The sequence below is a fragment of the Pinus tabuliformis genome, chromosome 3_2 (assembly GCF_031772625.1).
Source record: "Pinus tabuliformis cultivar Carrire ecotype Pingquan chromosome 3_2, CPIR1, whole genome shotgun sequence".
In the NCBI taxonomy this organism is placed as follows: domain Eukaryota; kingdom Viridiplantae; phylum Streptophyta; class Pinopsida; order Pinales; family Pinaceae; genus Pinus; species Pinus tabuliformis.
Window position 1 is genome coordinate 604,141,709 of NC_142302.1, and position 18,602 is coordinate 604,160,310.

Here is an 18,602-nt window from a genome sequence, read left to right on the forward strand (position 1 = left end):
AGAAACAGAATGATTATTTTCTGTTTTATTATCAACTGCTATCTGAGAAATCAGATACGCATTCTTTTGTCTACTATCAGCTAGACCAGTGGGGAACTTAATTAATTGTTTGGTGCACATAATCAGTTATTATAACCTTGAAACAGCTTGCAACAAAAGGGATCAACATCCAGATACTCCAGGTTTGTGCATCAACTTTAACAAGTTGCATGAGACGTAATGCTTTAAGATAGAAAAAAAAAAAAGATAGAATCACAACTCTAATAACTCAAGCTTATCACCTTTGCAGTATTGAAAACCACATTTCTGCAATCAGGGAGAATGCTAACAGACCACGGAGCTATTTTATAGTGCTGACCATTAAAGATGACTCTCCCAACATTATTTGAATCAAAATTTACAAGAAATGTAGCGGCACAATTTCCAGCTCCTGCATAATATGCATAAGCCTGAATAGACAACACGTAAGTCAGTTCTGTCTTGCATAGCATCCTTTAAGAAAGTAGGAGAAACTTCTCTATGTCTACACCGAAAATATATATGTATAGTGCAGTCAAAGAAAACAAGTCTTACTTGGTGGAAGTGCCCAAGGGACGTAACAACAGGATCACCACTAACTAAAGCAGTCTCACAGAGCTTTATGGCTTTGTGTAATTCCTTAAGATGACCCCATTTTGGCTGTCTAATCAGCCCTGCCAAAGACAAAGAGTCGAAAGCAATAGGTTGTGTTCCAAAGGTCAGAATCCATTTCACTATTCACAAGGCTGGATATTGAAAGGAAAAGGCAAGCATTAAGTAAGACTTGAAGAAATTCACATCGTAGCAAATTCAAGCTTTCTGTTGTTTTTTAATCTTCTGACAATGTTTTTTCTATTGCAGTTGCTTTATATTGAGCCCGAGAACAGAAAAGGCATTACAGCAGAATTCAATTCCCTTGCCAAATAAATAGATAACCTTATAGATTGCCCAAGGATGACATTCAAGTCCTGAAAAAACTTCTCTCAATTCTGCACTACTTTGATACAAATTCAAGTGAAGATTGTCAGAAAATATCACATCCAAGATATAACGTACCATATTCATCTATGGGTGCATCATAGTCATAGGAGGTTGCAATGAAAGGCCCACCTGCTGTGTGGCCAAAATTTGTTCCTCCATGGTACTGCAATAGAAACAAATCCGAATCATACATAATTTAGTAAAAACTTCCATATATGAAGGTCACTTGCTAGGGCGGTCCAATTGTTAATGTGAAAATCCTACCATGTAGTAGTTTACAAAAGATCCACGCTTCACTAAAAAGCGAGCAACTGCAAAGGCCAGATCTTCCACCGGTCTACGAGGAGTTGCACCTCCAAATTCAGTATACCTAGAAAATCAGAGACAATGTTTCGGATACTATAAGTTCAAATTACATTTACAACTGATTATAAACATTGCTGCATATCTACATTTTTCAATTTGTTGCAATAAAGACTTTACTGAAGAGCCTAGAATCTTCATCATATCAGTTTATTGAAGGACGCATTTGCAAATTAATTTGAATGTGATGTAATGGAAGCTGTTATTCCACCAGCTAAAAGAAAGTTCAAAATAATCTCAGTACCAGCCACTCCAGGCTTCCGTCCACATTGTTGGCTTGTAAGGCTTGTTAGGTACAAAGTTGTCACAATAGAAACCATTGCAAGTGTTTATCTGTTACAAATATTAAACAAGAAATAAGGTAAAACAGTGGAAGCTCAGATATCACTACATGGATTATTACAAGAAAAAGAAAAACAGAATGCAGGACCCTCTTTAGACAGAGTGAATATGCAAAGCTAACTATCGATTTAATTGGTGCAACATTTTCTTATAATTTGACAAGTTCATCCAGAGACAGGAGTCACCAAGTGCCCAGATGAAGATATTATGATATAAACATATAAGTGGGTATTGATAACAGAGCTTACCACAGGGTCTGGTGCATCATCTTGTTTGCACATAACCCAAGGTACACACGTATCCATTCCCACAGCCATCTGAGCAGCCCAATTCATATATTGCACTCCAGCAGACCCATACTCCATTTCTTCAGGTTTATACTCATTTTCTACCTGTAAGAACACTTTGTCATTAGTCACTATATTAGGAAATCAAACCATGAGTATATACAAAGTTCAAACTATCCATGCAGATCACTCTTTTCTGCAAATATAATGAATCAAGCAATTGACTACCAATCAAAATTTAACACATTTTACCATGAGGGATCAAAGTATACCTGGCCATAATAATTGGTCCACCTTGCGATTCAAACAACCCTTCACTTTTCATCATGTCGACAACCTTTTTTGTGAAACCTTCCATTGCATTCTGTAAAATACCCAAACGGGTAATCATAAAATGTAACAAGAATGATATGATTTGAAAGCATGTGACTCACTGACGCTGACAGTTTAGAGAACATTGCAATGACCATAAGAATTCAAAAGAAATAAAAGGGTATTCATAGAGGTCAACCTTGAAAGGCTCATTATCTGTTCTGAAACTGATGCCAGGAACATATTTCAACCAAACTGGAAAGCCTCTGCGGATATATCAAAAGATTCGTGTCCAATGTTATAAAGACCTGGTAGATTTGAGTAGAGAGGACCTTGCAGAAAATCAGTCAAAAGGAAATATACCCGAAATTCCATTCTGCGCAAACATAAGGGCCAATGCGAAGATGAACATAAAGTCCTGCCTCCTCCAAACGAACGAGCCTTCATGAGACCAAAAGCACAACGCTAGTCACCCGAAAGCTCTACGTCTCCAAAGCATTAAACGCGCCATATTCACCATCCAAGCGGGACCAAAATAACACTAACTTATATAGATCTCTACGGTCCTTGTTCCTGCCTATGCCCTTATTACCTTTTCTTTTGATGCTAGTGATGCCTTTGAATTGGGTGCTGCTCCGGGTCAATGAATGAGGTCAACTGGCTTTGGGACTGCTTCATTCTCCTCCTTCGCTTCTGGTGCCTCTACCCCTAACACTGAGGGTGGTGAAACCCCTGCTACTTCTAGGCCAACTGGGTCAAGATCAACTGAGTCCATTGGGTATGAATCGAATCAGCAACCACTTGCTAAATAGGTTATGGATATCGATATAATAATAAAGGGTGCTGGACGAAGTGCTGGTGCGCGCTATGATTCTTCAACCGCCTCTGTATATGCGTAGACTCGGTCAAATGCTACTGCTTAAAGCCTGTTTTCTAATCATGCCGTGAAATCCTGATCAGTTGGGGCTTGGATGGGCCAGATATCTAAGAACATTGGGCTTGCTCAAAATTGCAAAAACAATGTCAAGCACAAAAACAATGAGGGAAGATGGTAGTGCATACAGAATTCTCAAATTCCAGATCGATTTTCTTGCATCAGCGGTATCTTTTCTTGGGGCAAAAACACTTGAAGGGATTGAAGCATTTTGATTCCCTTCAAACCTTCATCTTGAATCATCACCAGAGCCATTGACAAGTACAATTAAGCACAGACACATCAGAGCCACCAGAAGTCCATTCAAGCCCAATCAAGGCCTTGCATTCCCAAACCTATTTTTCCCCATTTTCTGCTTATTCTACTTTAATAGCGTAGTCGAACCTCAAAAAAAAAAAAATGGGTATTTTGCTGTAATCAGGACAAAAACAGATAAAATCGTTCAATTTGTAAATGCTGACCTCGATTCTGGGTTTTGCAGAAATATGTATTCCAAAAAGAAAGAAGAGAACAATACTGGACGTGGTAATAAACAGGCTACCAGGTGGTAATAAAAAGAAAAAACTAATAATTAAAAGTTATATAAAAAATTATTAAATAAAATAATATGACAATTAGAATATATAAAAATATAAAAGTCGCTGCAGCTGGACTTCATGCTACCGCATGAATACCAAGTGTCACCTTACATGCGCTCTAAGATCTAAGCTCACTTAAACTATCATGTAAACCATCTTTCAAATTCATTTAATCGAAATGAAGCATCTGTTTGCTTGACTCATTCTGTCCACCTCTAGCTAGATGAGGACGTTCAAATATCTGTCCATGCTAGTGACTTCAATGCTCTTTTCTTAGGTTTCCTTGCAGAAGTTGTTGAAGGGATTGGAGGCTTGCAAGGTCATGGCCGTGCCTGTGCGTTTGGAATTAGGGGCGTTGTGGCGAACTGGGAGCAGTGCATGGAGTGGCGAAGACACTGCATTATCTGGGTCTTTCAGTAGAAGGAGCATCCACGCAGAGGACGATGAGAGAGTGCTGCAGGTGGCCGAAGTGGACAACGAGCGGTTCTTTGACGAAGCTCAAACAGAGGATTGACAGGTAAAGCAGAATATCTGCCGTCGAGTTTGAGCTTTTTGCAATGATGAAATTATACTAATGTCATGGAATTGCAATGATGGAGGCAATTTTTCGGTTGCACAGAGTTGGGATTGCGATGCAAACGATAGAAGTTCAGTTTGAGCACCTGAACATTGAGGAAGATGCCCGCGTCAGAGGAAGAGCCCTTCCAACTCTTTTGAATTTTCGTATTCGGCTGCCCAAGCAAGCAGGATTGCAGAAGTTGTTGAAGGGATTGGAGGCTTGCAAGGTCATGGTCGTGCCTGTGCGTTTGGAATTAGGGGGGTTGTGGAGAACTAGTAGTAGTGCATGGAGTGGCGAAGACACTACATTATCTGGGTCTTTCAGTATAAGGAGCATCCATGCAGAGGACGATGAGAGAGTGTTGCAGGTGGCCGAAGTGGACAACGAGTAGTTCTTTGACGAAACTCAAACAGAGGATTGACAAGTAAAGAAGAATATATGCCGTTGAGTTTGAGATTTTTGCAATGATGAAATTATACTAATGTCATGGAATTGCAATGATGGAGGCAATTTTTCGGTTGCACAGAGTTGGGATTGCGATGCAAATGATAGAAGTTCGGTTTGAGCACCTGAACATTGAGGCAGATGCCCGCGTCGGAGGCAGAGCCCTTCCTACTCTTTTGAATTTTCGTATTCGGCTGCCCAAGCAAGCGGGAATGAGGGAATCTATGCCAGTCGATGTTTATGCTGTATGGAGGATGTTAATACTATATGGAGGTATGTCCTTCATAGTCATCCATCTGCCTCTATTAATGCATGAACTACGCTCGCCATATGCTTGAAATTCATGGAAGCTGGCTTATATAAGAAGCTATCTCGTACCTTATTTATGGCCGTGTGAAGAAGGTGAAGGTCTAATAGGAAGCCGGTTTGAAGCCCCCTGCCAACTCAGTGCCCACCAGCATACCCGAGGTCTCTACCAGAATGAGGTCCAACTCTAGGATAATCCGTTCTCTCCAGCACTCCAGCTTCAGTTCCCTTATGATCTTCTTCTTATGATCTTCTTCTTCTATAATCTTCTTCTGTTCTCTCCAGCTTCAGCTCCCTTGTGATCTTCATTTGTTCTCTCCAGCTTCATCTGTTCTCTCTAGCTTCAATTCCGGTCCCTTCAACTTCGGTTCCATAGACACCACAGTGACATGCAGCAACACTAACATGCAGCAAGACCACAGTAAACACAGTAACAAGGTCTACTGTGACAACATGTGGCAACTTCAGAGAATAAGCAACAACCGGTGGCAAGAGAATAAGTAGCAACAGGTGGCAAGAGAGCAAGAAAGCCCATCAGTCACAGCAGGAAGGATGTACCGATTCCAATAGACAATACCCGGGAGCTAGCTAGTATAAAAGGAAGGATGTACCGATTCCAATACACAATACCTGGCAGCTAGCTATCATTTTATACTAGTAGATTAATGTTAGCATTAGTCTAACCGGTCCAAAAAAATGAACAAATGAATAACAAAAAGCCAAGATAATATATGCTTTTCAGCCTCTGACCTCGGGAAGAGGCCAAATAAGATAGTAAATGACTATTTATCTAAAAACTTTCATTATACTCGATCAAATGGCAGTAGCAAACAGCTCACAAACAGGTCAACTAATGTTAAGTTCATCCATTCCGATTACTATAGTCCCTGGCCATTGCCAGATGGTAGGGACTAATAATACAATGAGATCAAAGTGTTAATTCGTATAGGAAAAGGATAATATCAATATGCATGTTTTTATTTTGTACTTTGTAGGAAACATTTTTTAAGCATGGAATTCAATATTTAATAATACAACGAGATCAAAGTGTTAATTCGTATAGGAAAAGGATAAATGGACTTCATGACACTCATAAATGAAGTGGAATGATTGATAACTGTCAAAATTTTACATGAAATGCAAATTGTGTTTACAGTGATCACTAATTATAGTCAGAAGTTCACACAAGAAAACTTTCTTCCACAAATTCAAACCCCTTAAGACACGTAGCATCAGCAGAAAGGAAGAAAATACCAAAGAAAAGGACACAAAGAAAAACAGAAAGGATGAAAATAAAGAAAGAAAAAAAGGTACCATGGGGAGTAAAAACATCCTGAAAGAAAAGGGAATACAAAGAACATATAAGTGAAGCAATGGAAAGAAAAATAAGATAAATATTGGTAGTGTTAACGCAGAAGTTTACACAAGCAACCTTACTTCGACATATTCCTTTAAAATGCCAAATAGGAAACAAATACCAAATAAAAGGGACACAAAGAAAAAGAGAAAAAGGAAAAATACTATGGGGAGAAAAAGCAACATGAAAGAAAAGGGAAATACAGATAACATATAAGTGAAACAATGGAAAGAAAAGAAGAATACTGGTAGTGATAAATCATATGTTGGAACAATAAAAAGGAAAGGGTAAAACAAAACTAATCCACAAAGAAGAACAAGGAACCAAATGAGAATAAAAAGGAAAGGGTAAAACAAAACTAATCCGCAAAGAAGAACAAGGAACCAAATGAGAAGAAGATATAAGCTAAACCAATTCTGCTAAGAAAACATAAGAAATGGGGAAATCAAAAACACGTCCATTGATCAATGGTAGCAATCATCAATGCACGAAAATAAGTTCAAACTTTTGGACTCACGCAATTCAAAAAATGCACCATGTGTAGCTTTGTCACCTTAAATCAAGCATGCTAGAGAATATGAAAACATAGGTTTCAACCATCTTGACTTGCTCCAGTTTACAGGAGCTCCAATCCTTAATGTTTCAAAACTCAAAAGGAGTAATGATAGGCACATTATGCAAAGAGTGTTGCTAAAGTGAACTCAAATAGTCTGGATTACTCTGCATTTCTCTTAAAAATCTATTTAGAGATTGAATCTTATAAAAGTAAGTAATATTTGTTTCTCAAACAAAAGTAGAGCCAATCCATCTTCCATCAAGACATCATTCGATACTATGAGGCTAATTTGTACATTTTTTTGTATGAAGTAAAGATTAAAAAAGTCCTATATATCTATTAGAATGAATTCCTATGACTCTATTATCAAAAAAGATAACTCTTAAGATACAAAGCATTTCTAGTTTCACATTTTATGTGTCAAGTTCTTCAAATCAAATTTTGTAGCTTAGCAAAAACCCTTTCCACTAGAAGTCCATTTGGATACAAGATCCAACGTGCTTACAAAAATCAGATTTCTGGCCAATGCAGGAATATGTAGAACACCCCGAAGTGTTCTAACCCTTCCACCTTGCAACTTCAACTTTACTTTTCCATGACCAATGAGTCTAGCCTTCCTATCATCCCCTAAGAAGACATCACCACCATCGTATTTCTCATACTCACAGAACCACTCTCTATGGGGAGTGAAGTGAAAGGATGCACCTGAGTCAATCAACCATGCCTCATGATCTACATGTGTACTTGAAGAAGCCAAGTACACATCCCCACCTTCATCTAAGGTGGTTTTCGCCTCTACAGAAGGAGCATCATCAGATCCCTTTCCTTTGTCAGAAGCTTTAGATTTATAGTCCCTTTTGTAGTGCCCTTCTTTTTCACATTTCTAGCACACCACCTTTGTAGGTTTTCCTCGAGATTTAGATCTCCCTCTAGATTTACATCTCCCACTTAATGAATTATTTTTGTTTCTATTCTGGGACTATCCTCATACAGACAAGGCATCACCATTCTGGCTCTCCATATTTTTCCATCTCATCTCCTCCGTCAGCGAGGATGAGACTATTTCATCAAACTGCAAGGCAGTGGCATTGCTACCTATTGCAATAACTAGAATATCCCACGAATCTGGTAGAGAACACAACAAACTAATGCACTTATCTTCATCTGAAATTTTGATATCAATAGATGATAACTGACTTACCACAGTATTAAATGCATTCAGATGCTCTGTCACAGAGTCTTCATCTTTCATCCTCAGGTTATACATCTTTTTCCGTAGGAACAGTTTCTTCACCAGAGACTTAGATTGGTACAAAGTCCCTAACTTGTCCCACAAATCCTTAGCCGTAGCCTCCCCTGATACATTCAGCAATACTGAATCTAAGACACACAATCGTATTGTGCTCTTTGTCTTCCAATCTAACTTCTTCCATTCTTCATCGGACACTCTCGTTGGTTTAGTACCTAGATCTACCATGATCCACTCATCTTTATCCACCAACAGATGCTTCATCTTGAGTTTCCACAACTCAAAACTCTAACCATTAAATTTCTCGATCTCTATCTTAACACTGTTCGCCATCTTCTTTCACCACCAGAATCGATCTCGCAGATCTCCCACTGAACTAGGTCTACCACAGGCCCGAGCGAAACCCCTCAGCAACAAAGGCATCCCCTTGAAGCCAAAATAGCTCTGATACCAAATGTAGGTTTTAAACCCATACAGAAATTACCTGCATACGAATTCTAAAACACATAAAATAAATAATGTGAGAGCATAACACATAAAACACATATACATAGAGATTTTCCCCTGGATCCCAAAACCGGGATTACCAGCTTGATTTTTCATTATATTCCTTTCAATGTTACAATACATATTTATACATTCCGAAGCATCTAATACCATGGACTGAAAACCATCACGTCCAAAACCATGGCCCGAAAACCATCGCGTCCAAAACCAAGTGCAAAAATCATGCACAAAACCATAGGTAGGTCCGCCCAACCTAACATAGGGTCCAAAACCAAAATTTTCCGGGGCGAAGCCTTGGACCCCATAGAGTGCGGTTACCTGCACCCCTCAAGCCCCCCTGTGACTCCCCCCACTACACAATCATTGCAACAAAGGGGGGCCTCCGCCCCCCTTCTAACCCCCGGATTAACTACATGGGCTAGTCGTGGAAAGAATATAACACAACCCAACACTACTTGAATTGGAAGGATATTCAATTGGGAAACCAACTACGATCCCATTCATATTCGTAGAGGGTCTAATCAACTGGAAGATTGGTTCGAAAATAAAGCCATTTCCTAAAAAATGCTATTATGTCTCAATCTAAAATTTTAATGAGATATTTTTGTCAAAAGAATTAGTTTGGAGAGGATCTATTTCAAGAGAAACAACTTGTCAATCAGAATCTACTACACCTATGGGAGGAGTTCAACAACCCTGATTGATCCAAGTGGATATTGGTGGCCACCCACCAATTCCACTTGGACCCCCACCATTTTTCTTTAGTTTTTCAATTTCCTTAATTGTAGCATAGTTTGCTATTTTTAGAAGTTTTTCGGGTCCTAAACTTCAGGAGCCTTTTTGAGGCCCAAAACGACGTTTTTTTGGTAATCTACCGCCAATGACTTTTAATAAGACATTTTTTTTTTGCTGTAGTCCTTGGATAGATCTTTCGAATGGGGTATCATATGCATCAAATGGAGATAATATGACCAAGTCATGACCCTGGGAAGTTGTCTGCCCAACTAACCCCAATGTGACCCATAAACTCTTGGTGTTACATCTCCTCAGGTTAGGGTTTTGGTTGTTTAGGGTTTGATCTTATTTTTCAATAATAAAAAAGCCCTTGAGCCTCATTGTAACACAGTTCAGAGGCATGTAACCACCACATCTCTTCCAAGAGATAAGCTACCATCGCTAAGCTAGTTTCATTTCCATATTGTTTGTAAGCATATTTCATTATTTGATATTAATCAAAGGAAGTGTTATTTTTGTTGGATCTCTGTACTTGTGGTTATATATGTAATTTGTTGCGTTCCTGTTTACATTTGGATCAGTGGTTTCAGAGGGGTCTGCTCTTTCTCTGCTTTTATTTTCATGTCCACAATGAGGTCGGGATATAAGGAGTTATTGCTCGAACTGGTCGAACCTTTGCAAGATCAGCCTTGTAAATCCTGATGGCCTTCCATGGGGGAAGAAAAGAAAGATGATGGAGCAGGAGATCCTATCAAAATATTGCTCGAGGAGGCCCTCGACAAACAAAGGAACAAAATGTTGGATAACTTTGCCCAAATCCTTCAACGGTTTCCCACCGATGGCGCATCCACATCCAAGAGCCACTCTGGAGGCTTCAAACCTTCTAAGGTACAAGTAAACTTTGACATTCCGATATTTGAGTGAAAAATGGATGTAAACGCCATAGATAAATGGTTTAATTTGTTAGAAGGATATTTTTCTATTCATGATTTTTCCAGCCGAGAAAATATCACTTTTTCTCTTCTCAAAGTTGCCCCCCACATCAAGGACTGGTGGGAAACCTATTGTGAGTAGAAGGATGAAAGTACGAACTCACAGTTTTTAGCCGCTCGCACTTGGAAAATCATTTCGAGATGCCATCAAGGAGCAGTGCTATCCTATCGAGAGCTATGAGGAAAAATACATAAAGTGGACCATGGTGCGACAGGGAAGGGACCAAGATGTGTTAGAGTTTACCAATGTTTTTCATACCCTGCACACGAAGTTGGGTATCAAGGATTCTAAGAAATATTTGGTACTCAAGAACCGTGGCTGCCTACATAGATACATCCAGGATGAAATGGAGTTCCTGGACATCTCCTCGCTCAGCACGTCATACCGATACACCGTCAAGATCGAGCAGAAGTTTAAACAGATGAAGTGAGACTTTGGATCTGTGAATCTGAAGCAAGGGAAAGGTGCTCCCATACTGTAGAATAAAGGACAAAGCCAAGGCAGGACAGCCCAAGAAAACCCGCCAAGGCCACAAGCAAAGGACGACACTGCAAAGCTGAAGAAGGACATGGGAAACTGGTGTGAGTTCCATAAGAGCCCCACCCACAACACAAGTGACTGTTGGGCAAAGAAATCACTGGTGGCCAAGCTGAAGGCTTCGGAATCAGATGCATGTTCCGACTCTAAGTCAAAACCTGACAAGGGGAATGAAAAGGGGAAGCAGATTATTGATGCAGAGCACAATGCCACCATCACCACCACAAAGATCCAAAAGGAGGAACCCAAAGATCCAGAGGAGGAGGAGCATCTCTTCCGCTCCTAGATGTGGGTGAAAGGTTCCCCGCTATAGTTCATTATCGACAGTTGGAGCCAGCAGAACCTCATTGTAGTAGAGGTTGTGAAGTGATTGGGCTTACCGACCATAACACACCCACAATCGTACACCATCGGCTGGCTTCACCAAGGATGGTATCTGCGCATGAGCCAAAAATGTCACCTTTCATACAGCATCAAACCCTTCACGGATGAGGTATTATGTTACATTGCTCCCAATGATCTTTGTGATGTATTATTAGTCCAACCATGCTTGTGGAAGCAACATGTTGTGTATGAGTCAAGCCCTTGCACTGTTATTGTTACATTAGGAAATAAGTTGTACAAGATACTGGAGGTAGCCCTCCCTATTGCCATCTCTTTGGTTATTGCAAACGAATGCAGTAAGCCAATTTCAAAAACTAGGAAATTTGTTTTCATGATGACACACCCTCAAGGAAAGAAGAATATAGTGGCCACGACCTCCATACAAGGCCCATCCACACAACAACAATGGATGGACAAGGTCATGGAGGAGTACGAGGGCATCTTCACCTCCCCCGTAGGGGTGCCTCTGCACTGTCAGGTCAAGCACTCCATGGATTTCACCTAGGTGAATCATTGCCCAATGGACCAATATATCGACGCTCCATTCTAGAGAACAATGAAATCAAGAGGCAAATTTAGGAGCTGTTGCAGAAAGGTCACATTCGGCCATGTTCATCATCCTATGGGAGCCTGATCATGTTGGTACAGAAGAAGGATGGGACTTGGAGGCTCTGTATTGACTATTGGGCGCTGAACAAGATCACTGTTCGGAATAGGTACTCGATCCCATGGATTGATGACCTTCTGGAGCAACTGAAGGGATAAAAATATTTCAGCAAGATCTACCTGAAGTCTCGATTTCACTAGGTACTAATTGAACCCTCTAATGTAGAGGTCATTTTCGAATGGTTGGTTATGCCTTTCGGGTTAATGAATGCTCCTAAAACCTTCATGAGGCTCATGGATGACATCTTAAGGCCATTCATCAACTCATTTATAGTGGTATACTTGGATGACATCCTGATCTTCAGCCAAAGTTGGGAAGAGAACCTCCACCACATTCGACATGTTCTCCAAACACTCCAGCAACACAAGTTGTGTGCTAATTTGGATAAATGTACTTTTGGAATGACCCGAGTTCTATATCTGGGATACATTATTGATGAACAAGGGGTGCAGGTGGATCCAATGAAGATCCAAGTTATTCAAGATTGGCCAGCCCCAACCACTCTGACAGAGCTCCGCAACTTTCTAGGTCTTGCAAATTTCTATCGTAGGTTCATGTTGGGGTTCTCTCATATCAATTGGCCCTTGATTCAAGTCACTAAAGGAGGAGCGAAAGAAAATTTATTTTGGTCTGAATCTCAACAGAAGGAATTCGTAGAGTTGAAACATTTCCTCCGCTATGCACTAGTGCTCACATTACCAGACTTGCAATAACCATTTGAGATTGAGACATATGCCTCTAAATATGCCATTGGGGTAGTCATTACTCAACAGGGGCATCAAGTGGCATATCACAATGATACACTTTCAGATACAGTCTAGAAGTATCCCACTTATGATAAAGAGATGTATTCCATTATTTAGGCCTGCCAACAATGGAAGCATTACATTTTGGGGAAGGAAACGGTCATCCACACAAACCACCAACCCATGCGATTCATACAAAAGCAAGGGAAGCTACAGAATGATCACCATCAGAAGTGGTCGACATACCTGCAACAATTCCATTTGAATATCAAGTACAAGAAGGGAAACACAAATAATGTTGCAGACTGCCTCAACCAAACACCGATCATGGCATTAACTACCGTGCTCAACTCTTGTTGGCACAAGACTTTTGATTGGCCACTTCTCTACAAAAGCAACCTAGAATTTGGCCACACATACCATATGCTCTTGGGGTGTCAGCAAGTTCCAAGTTTTCACCTCCAGGATGCTTTGTTATGCCATATGGGACACATTTGTGTTCCTTCAAGTGAGCGTGCGAAGGTGATTTGGGGAGCGCACTATAGTCAATACGATGGGCATTTCGGAGTCGAGAAAATAATTGAAGTACTGCATAAGTATTTCTATAGGCCGAATCTTCCACAGGATGTAGGGAAGTACATCAAATCCTGCACTGCCTACACCATCTCCAAAATGACCATCAAGAAGTAAGGTCTCTGTACTCCGTTGCCTACCCCTATTCGACCTTAGGAATCCATCTCCATGGATTACATGTCAAGCCTTCCTTCTACTAAGCATGGAAATGACTGTGTTTATGTGGTCGTTGACCGATCCTTGAATATGGCCATTATGGCAGCCTATAAGAAGAGTTTCACAATAGAAGCCACCGCTAAACTCTTCTTTGAACGAGTGTGGGTACACTTTGGGATCCCACAGTCTATCATCTCAGATCACGACATCAGGTTCCTCACTAAATTTTGGTCCAATCTTTTGTCGATGTTGGACACCAAGCTCACTAAGTCCACAACTTTCCATCCCCAAATTGATGGCCAGACAGAGGTCGTCAACAGGATGGTCGTACACATTCTGCAGATGTACAACTCAAAGCATCCACACACATGAGATGAGAGCCTACCCTATGTCCAGCATAGCTACAACTAGGCTCTCCACAACTTGATTGGCCACAACCGTTTTCAGGTGGGCTTGGGATTCCAACCACTATGTCCCATTGATGTGGCCATACCAGTTGCAGCGACTTAGGGAGATTCGGCTCATGTCTAGTTCGAAGCCGAAAAGGAAAATAGCTTCATTGAACATATTCAACACATCCGCTGACAAGTCCATGACATATTGGACAAGACCAATTCCACGTACAAGCAGCGACATGATCAGCATTGGGTGCCACACAAGTTCTAAGTGGGCGATAAAGTTTTGCTACATTTGTAGAAGGAGCGCCTCGCTAGGCCCCACCGCAAGATTTACGCACTTCGATATGGGACATACACCATCACTAAGGCTGTGGGAGATAATTCTTTTTAGCTCATCATTCCCCCATTCCTTGGCATGCACCTAGTGTTTAATGTGGATGACATTCAGCCATAATTTCCACCATTACTAGACACATTTGACATTGCAGAACAACTCACACCAAAAGAGTTAAATCCAGATTGCATGGAATAAGATGCAACTGATTGGATCAGGGACACGTAGATCAAGAATACTCACCAGCAGAAGATCCAACTGTATCGTGTTGTCAAAGTAGGCCAACTCTTTCACTAGGGCAAGTGGCTCACCAGGGACCAAGTTCATTTGAAGTTGCCTCATCTCATGGAGGAACTCAACGCAATGGGGACCATTACTTCTTAAGGGGGGAGGAATGATCCAGGTGGATATTGGCAGCCAACCACAAATTCCACTTGAACCCCCACCATTATTTCTTTCAATTTTTCAGTTTCCTTAATTGTAGCACAGTTCACTATTTTTAGTAGTTTTCTCAGGTCCTAAACTTACAGAGCCATTTTGAGGCCCAAAAAGGATTTTTTTGGAAGTCTACTACCAACAACTTTTGATAAGTCTTTCTTTTCATCATAGTCCTTGGAGAGATCTTTCCAACGAGATATCATGCGTGTCAAATAGAGATAATATGACCAAGTCACGACCCCGAGAAGTTGCCTACCCAGCTAACCCCAATGGGGCCCATAAACTCTTGGTGTTACATCTCCTCGAGTTAGGGTTTTGGTTGTTTAGGGTTTGCTCCTATTGTTCAATAATAAAAAGGCCATTAAGCCTCATTGTAATGCAGTTCAAAGCCATGTAGCCACCATATCTCTTCTCAGAGATAAGCTACCATCACTGAGCTAGTCTCACTTCCATACTGTTTGTAAGCATATTTAATTATTTGATATTAATCAAAGGAAGTGTTATTTCTGTTGAATCTTTGTACTTATGGTTATATCTGTAATTTGTTGCATTCCTGTTTAAATTTGGATCAATGATTTACCTCCAATGCCACCAATAAGAGTTTTAATATCTCTCACAAGGTATTGCAGGACTATGCTCATATTCAAGTCTCCTCCAGCCCCACAATCAGTCATTTCTCCAAGATACAAATCATGGGAATATATAATTTTTTCCGTGAATATCAGGATCCAGATATTGCCTAAATACATAAAACTTGAGAAGAGGGTGCACTGTGTATCAAGAACAAAAGTATTCCAACCCTTCTCATCTTCTTTCAATTCCTACCAATCTTGCTCTTGATTCTTCTCTCTCCTACAAAATATGGGTGATTCAAGCAAATTTTACTCTAGCTTTGAACCTATTCCAATCTCAGGGAGGGTGGAAGAAAAGATTCAGGATATTACAAAATAAATCCATATCAAAAGAGGAATAATTGATCATTCCAGATAGAATATCTTGCAGAAGCAGAGTGAGACAAGCAAAAGGCTCTCAATTTTCATTCACATAATGGTAGATCTTGTAACTCCAATGTTGGAGGAGAAGCTAGATCTAAAGACTTGAGGCAACCCTTTGGCTCATGACAACTGCAAGCTTATGACCTAAATTTTTTTTATGACTCAAGTTATTTCCTAAAGGATGGTAATATTAGAAAATCTTGCACCTATGGTTTTAATGTCATCTACATCTGTGAGTATAAGGAAGGCTATGTATGGCATCCTCTACCCAAGTATTTTGATTACATATATCAGTAAGTAATGGCACTACATGGCTTGTAGTCCTCTAGTAGATAGCTTTAGTAGTAGATCTTAGGTTATTGATGACATTGCAATCCTAATTCAAACTAGAGGCTATGAAGCTATAGGGCATTTTGTATCTATGTCTGGTTTCAGACTTTTTCTAATATAAATATCTCTTTTTTGAACAAACAAACAAAAAAACAATTAACATTTCTCTTCTTGCATCTTAGCTCTCATAAAAAGTGAGGAAAGAAATAGAGAAAAAATGACACATACCTCTTGAATATCTCCAACATAAATACGATCACCATAAGTGTGAATAGACACAATCATATTGGGAAAGAGCTCATTATCACATTTCGTAGCAATTTCCTTTTGCCAAGGTCATATATTTCTCAGCACCTGTACAATCCCAACTAGTAAGCGACCTTGAAATTGACATAATTTAAGAGGTACTCCATCAACAGGTGTTTTATGCAAAAGCTCGAGGGCTTTGCCATCATCCACATGCATATAGATATAAATAAAACCTCTTGAGAAATGCTTCTTTCACAAAAATTCTAAATCCTCTGTAGTTCCAATGGCCACAAGTGTTCCCCATTCTTTATCATGAAAAGTGATGGAGAAAATGCTAAATGCAACTTCATTATCGTGGAGTGTCAAGAGGCATGTAGTTCACTGATATTGGGATATAGAACTCCAATACAGGACAACCACTTCTTTGACTCTCCTTTTCGATAACAATACAGCTAAAGATGATCCTCCTTTTCATCATCACCATTTTGTGGCTCTGCTTCCATGGTCCTGCTCTCCCCCAAATGCAACACCAACAACTTCTAAGCATTCTTTCTTTGCAACTTCCTATTTTTCTACAGTCAATGCACCTTGATCGCTTTCAATAATAATCATTTTTTTTTTCGAGTGCAAAATTATCTTTCTCACAGTGTATCACAGAGGCACAACAGTCTGATTGAATGCTTCTCCCAAACTTTCAATCGTAAAAAACCTAAGTGCATCCTCGACAACTTTAATCATGCCTTCAACATACCGATTAGAAGAAAATAATGTTACATATTCAAGAGTCTCATAAGAAAGTGGAGTTAAAATAAATTTCCCTAGATGAATATAGCAAAGCTAGGGCCTCCTTGGAAAAAAAGAGTTGTCTGACAACCTCTCACTATAGCAAAAAAACATTTTAGTGCTTTTAAACCCAAGAACTAGATATTCATGTCTGAAAGTCTACCATTTTCCATATCTACCTTAGTTCTAAGAAGAACCCTATGCTTCAAACCAACATTAGAAAAAACACTCGCTGGATGATTTGCATCATCCTCCCCTCCAACAGATGCGTGAACTTCAAGTAAGAGAAGAGATTATGGAGGAGAAGATATAGGCCGCATACTCAAAGTTGTCAAACAATCATTATAATCCAAAGAATATATGTGAATTTTTCTATCATATAATCCTATGAAAAGGAATATGGACCTTTGTCTACCTTCGGGCACTGGAGCAATATCTAGATAACCACACCTATAGTAATTTCACACTTTTCTACCTCTATCAATTTCCCTATCATATCCATCTAAAAATAAATAGGCTCTCCCCCACTCACAATTGTTCTTTTTTTCCATTCACTTATAAGCTCATATTCTCTTAATGTTGAATTCCATTGGGGTGGACCTGCATTAAGGAATATTCTCCTAGAAGAGAAACATCCAATGAATGAGTTATGTCAGGAAATCCACTGTTTCACCAATGGACATTGCCAAAGTATTATTTTCAATGGACACAACAATGTATGCATCAAATTCATCATTTATACTTTTCTCCACTGTCCAAACTGCACTAGGAGTACCTGGTAATTGTGAAATGACCATTTCAATGACAAGTTACAACAAGACTAGGCCTTTGTATTCGTAAGGAGAAGTAAGGTCCGTTAACACAAAGAGAAAAATTTATGGGGTTTCCTCCTCAAAGATATTGCTAAATTTCATGTCCATGAATGGCATAAGGCTCTCTTCATCATCAATATTAATAAGGTTTTCCAGGCACTGGAGTTGGAAGAAAATAATTGAAATCTCTCTTCAGTTTCCATGAAAGCAGCAGAAGATGATTCAATGTTTGTCTCATCTGCAATACCTTGGAACTGGTAGAGCGCACGATTCCCACATTCTAAGGCAACAAAGAGAAAACCTGGCTTATGAACAGATTGTTGATGTTATAGGAATTGTATCAAAATACTTGAACTTCATTTATGTCACCTACAAGGAGGAAAAAAAGATGATTAATTGAACATAACTGACACACTTTCATATTAATTATATAAAAGTGTATTCAACATTTTGCAACCATGTCTATATGGCTCGCTTAAATTCTTATAGTGATACCTTCAGGCAAGGCAACCTAGGACATTCATAATTTAAGATATGAAAATGCACCCAACATTTTGCAGCCAAGCGTATATAGTTGGATTAGATATTTAAATTGATAATAAAAGAAAAGGATACTTGAACATGATTTATAATAAGAGGTTATGCACCGAGCATTCATGTGTTTAGTGCTTCTCTTAGA

The 18,602-nt window shown here is 39.6% G+C and overlaps 1 protein-coding gene and 1 pseudogene across 1 annotated transcript; both read right to left on the bottom strand.

Annotated features, from left to right (window-relative positions):
• Window positions 1-245: 245 nt before the first annotated feature.
• Window positions 246-3,078, bottom strand: LOC149182055 (beta-galactosidase 5-like). Its single transcript, XM_089414443.1, has 10 exons — window positions 2,966-3,078; window positions 2,667-2,744; window positions 2,503-2,569; window positions 2,267-2,355; window positions 1,953-2,100; window positions 1,607-1,695; window positions 1,264-1,369; window positions 1,075-1,162; window positions 574-692; window positions 246-449 (listed from the first exon to the last, which is right to left on the bottom strand). The coding sequence occupies exons 1-10, from the start codon at window positions 3,076-3,078 to the stop codon at window positions 261-263; spliced, it is 1,086 nt and encodes a 361-aa protein (XP_089270569.1). The 3' UTR covers window positions 246-260.
• A 2,370-nt stretch (window positions 3,079-5,448) lies between these two features.
• Window positions 5,449-18,283, bottom strand: LOC149182056 (spliceosome-associated protein 130 A pseudogene; annotated as a pseudogene).
• Between the last annotated feature and the right edge of the window lie 319 nt (window positions 18,284-18,602).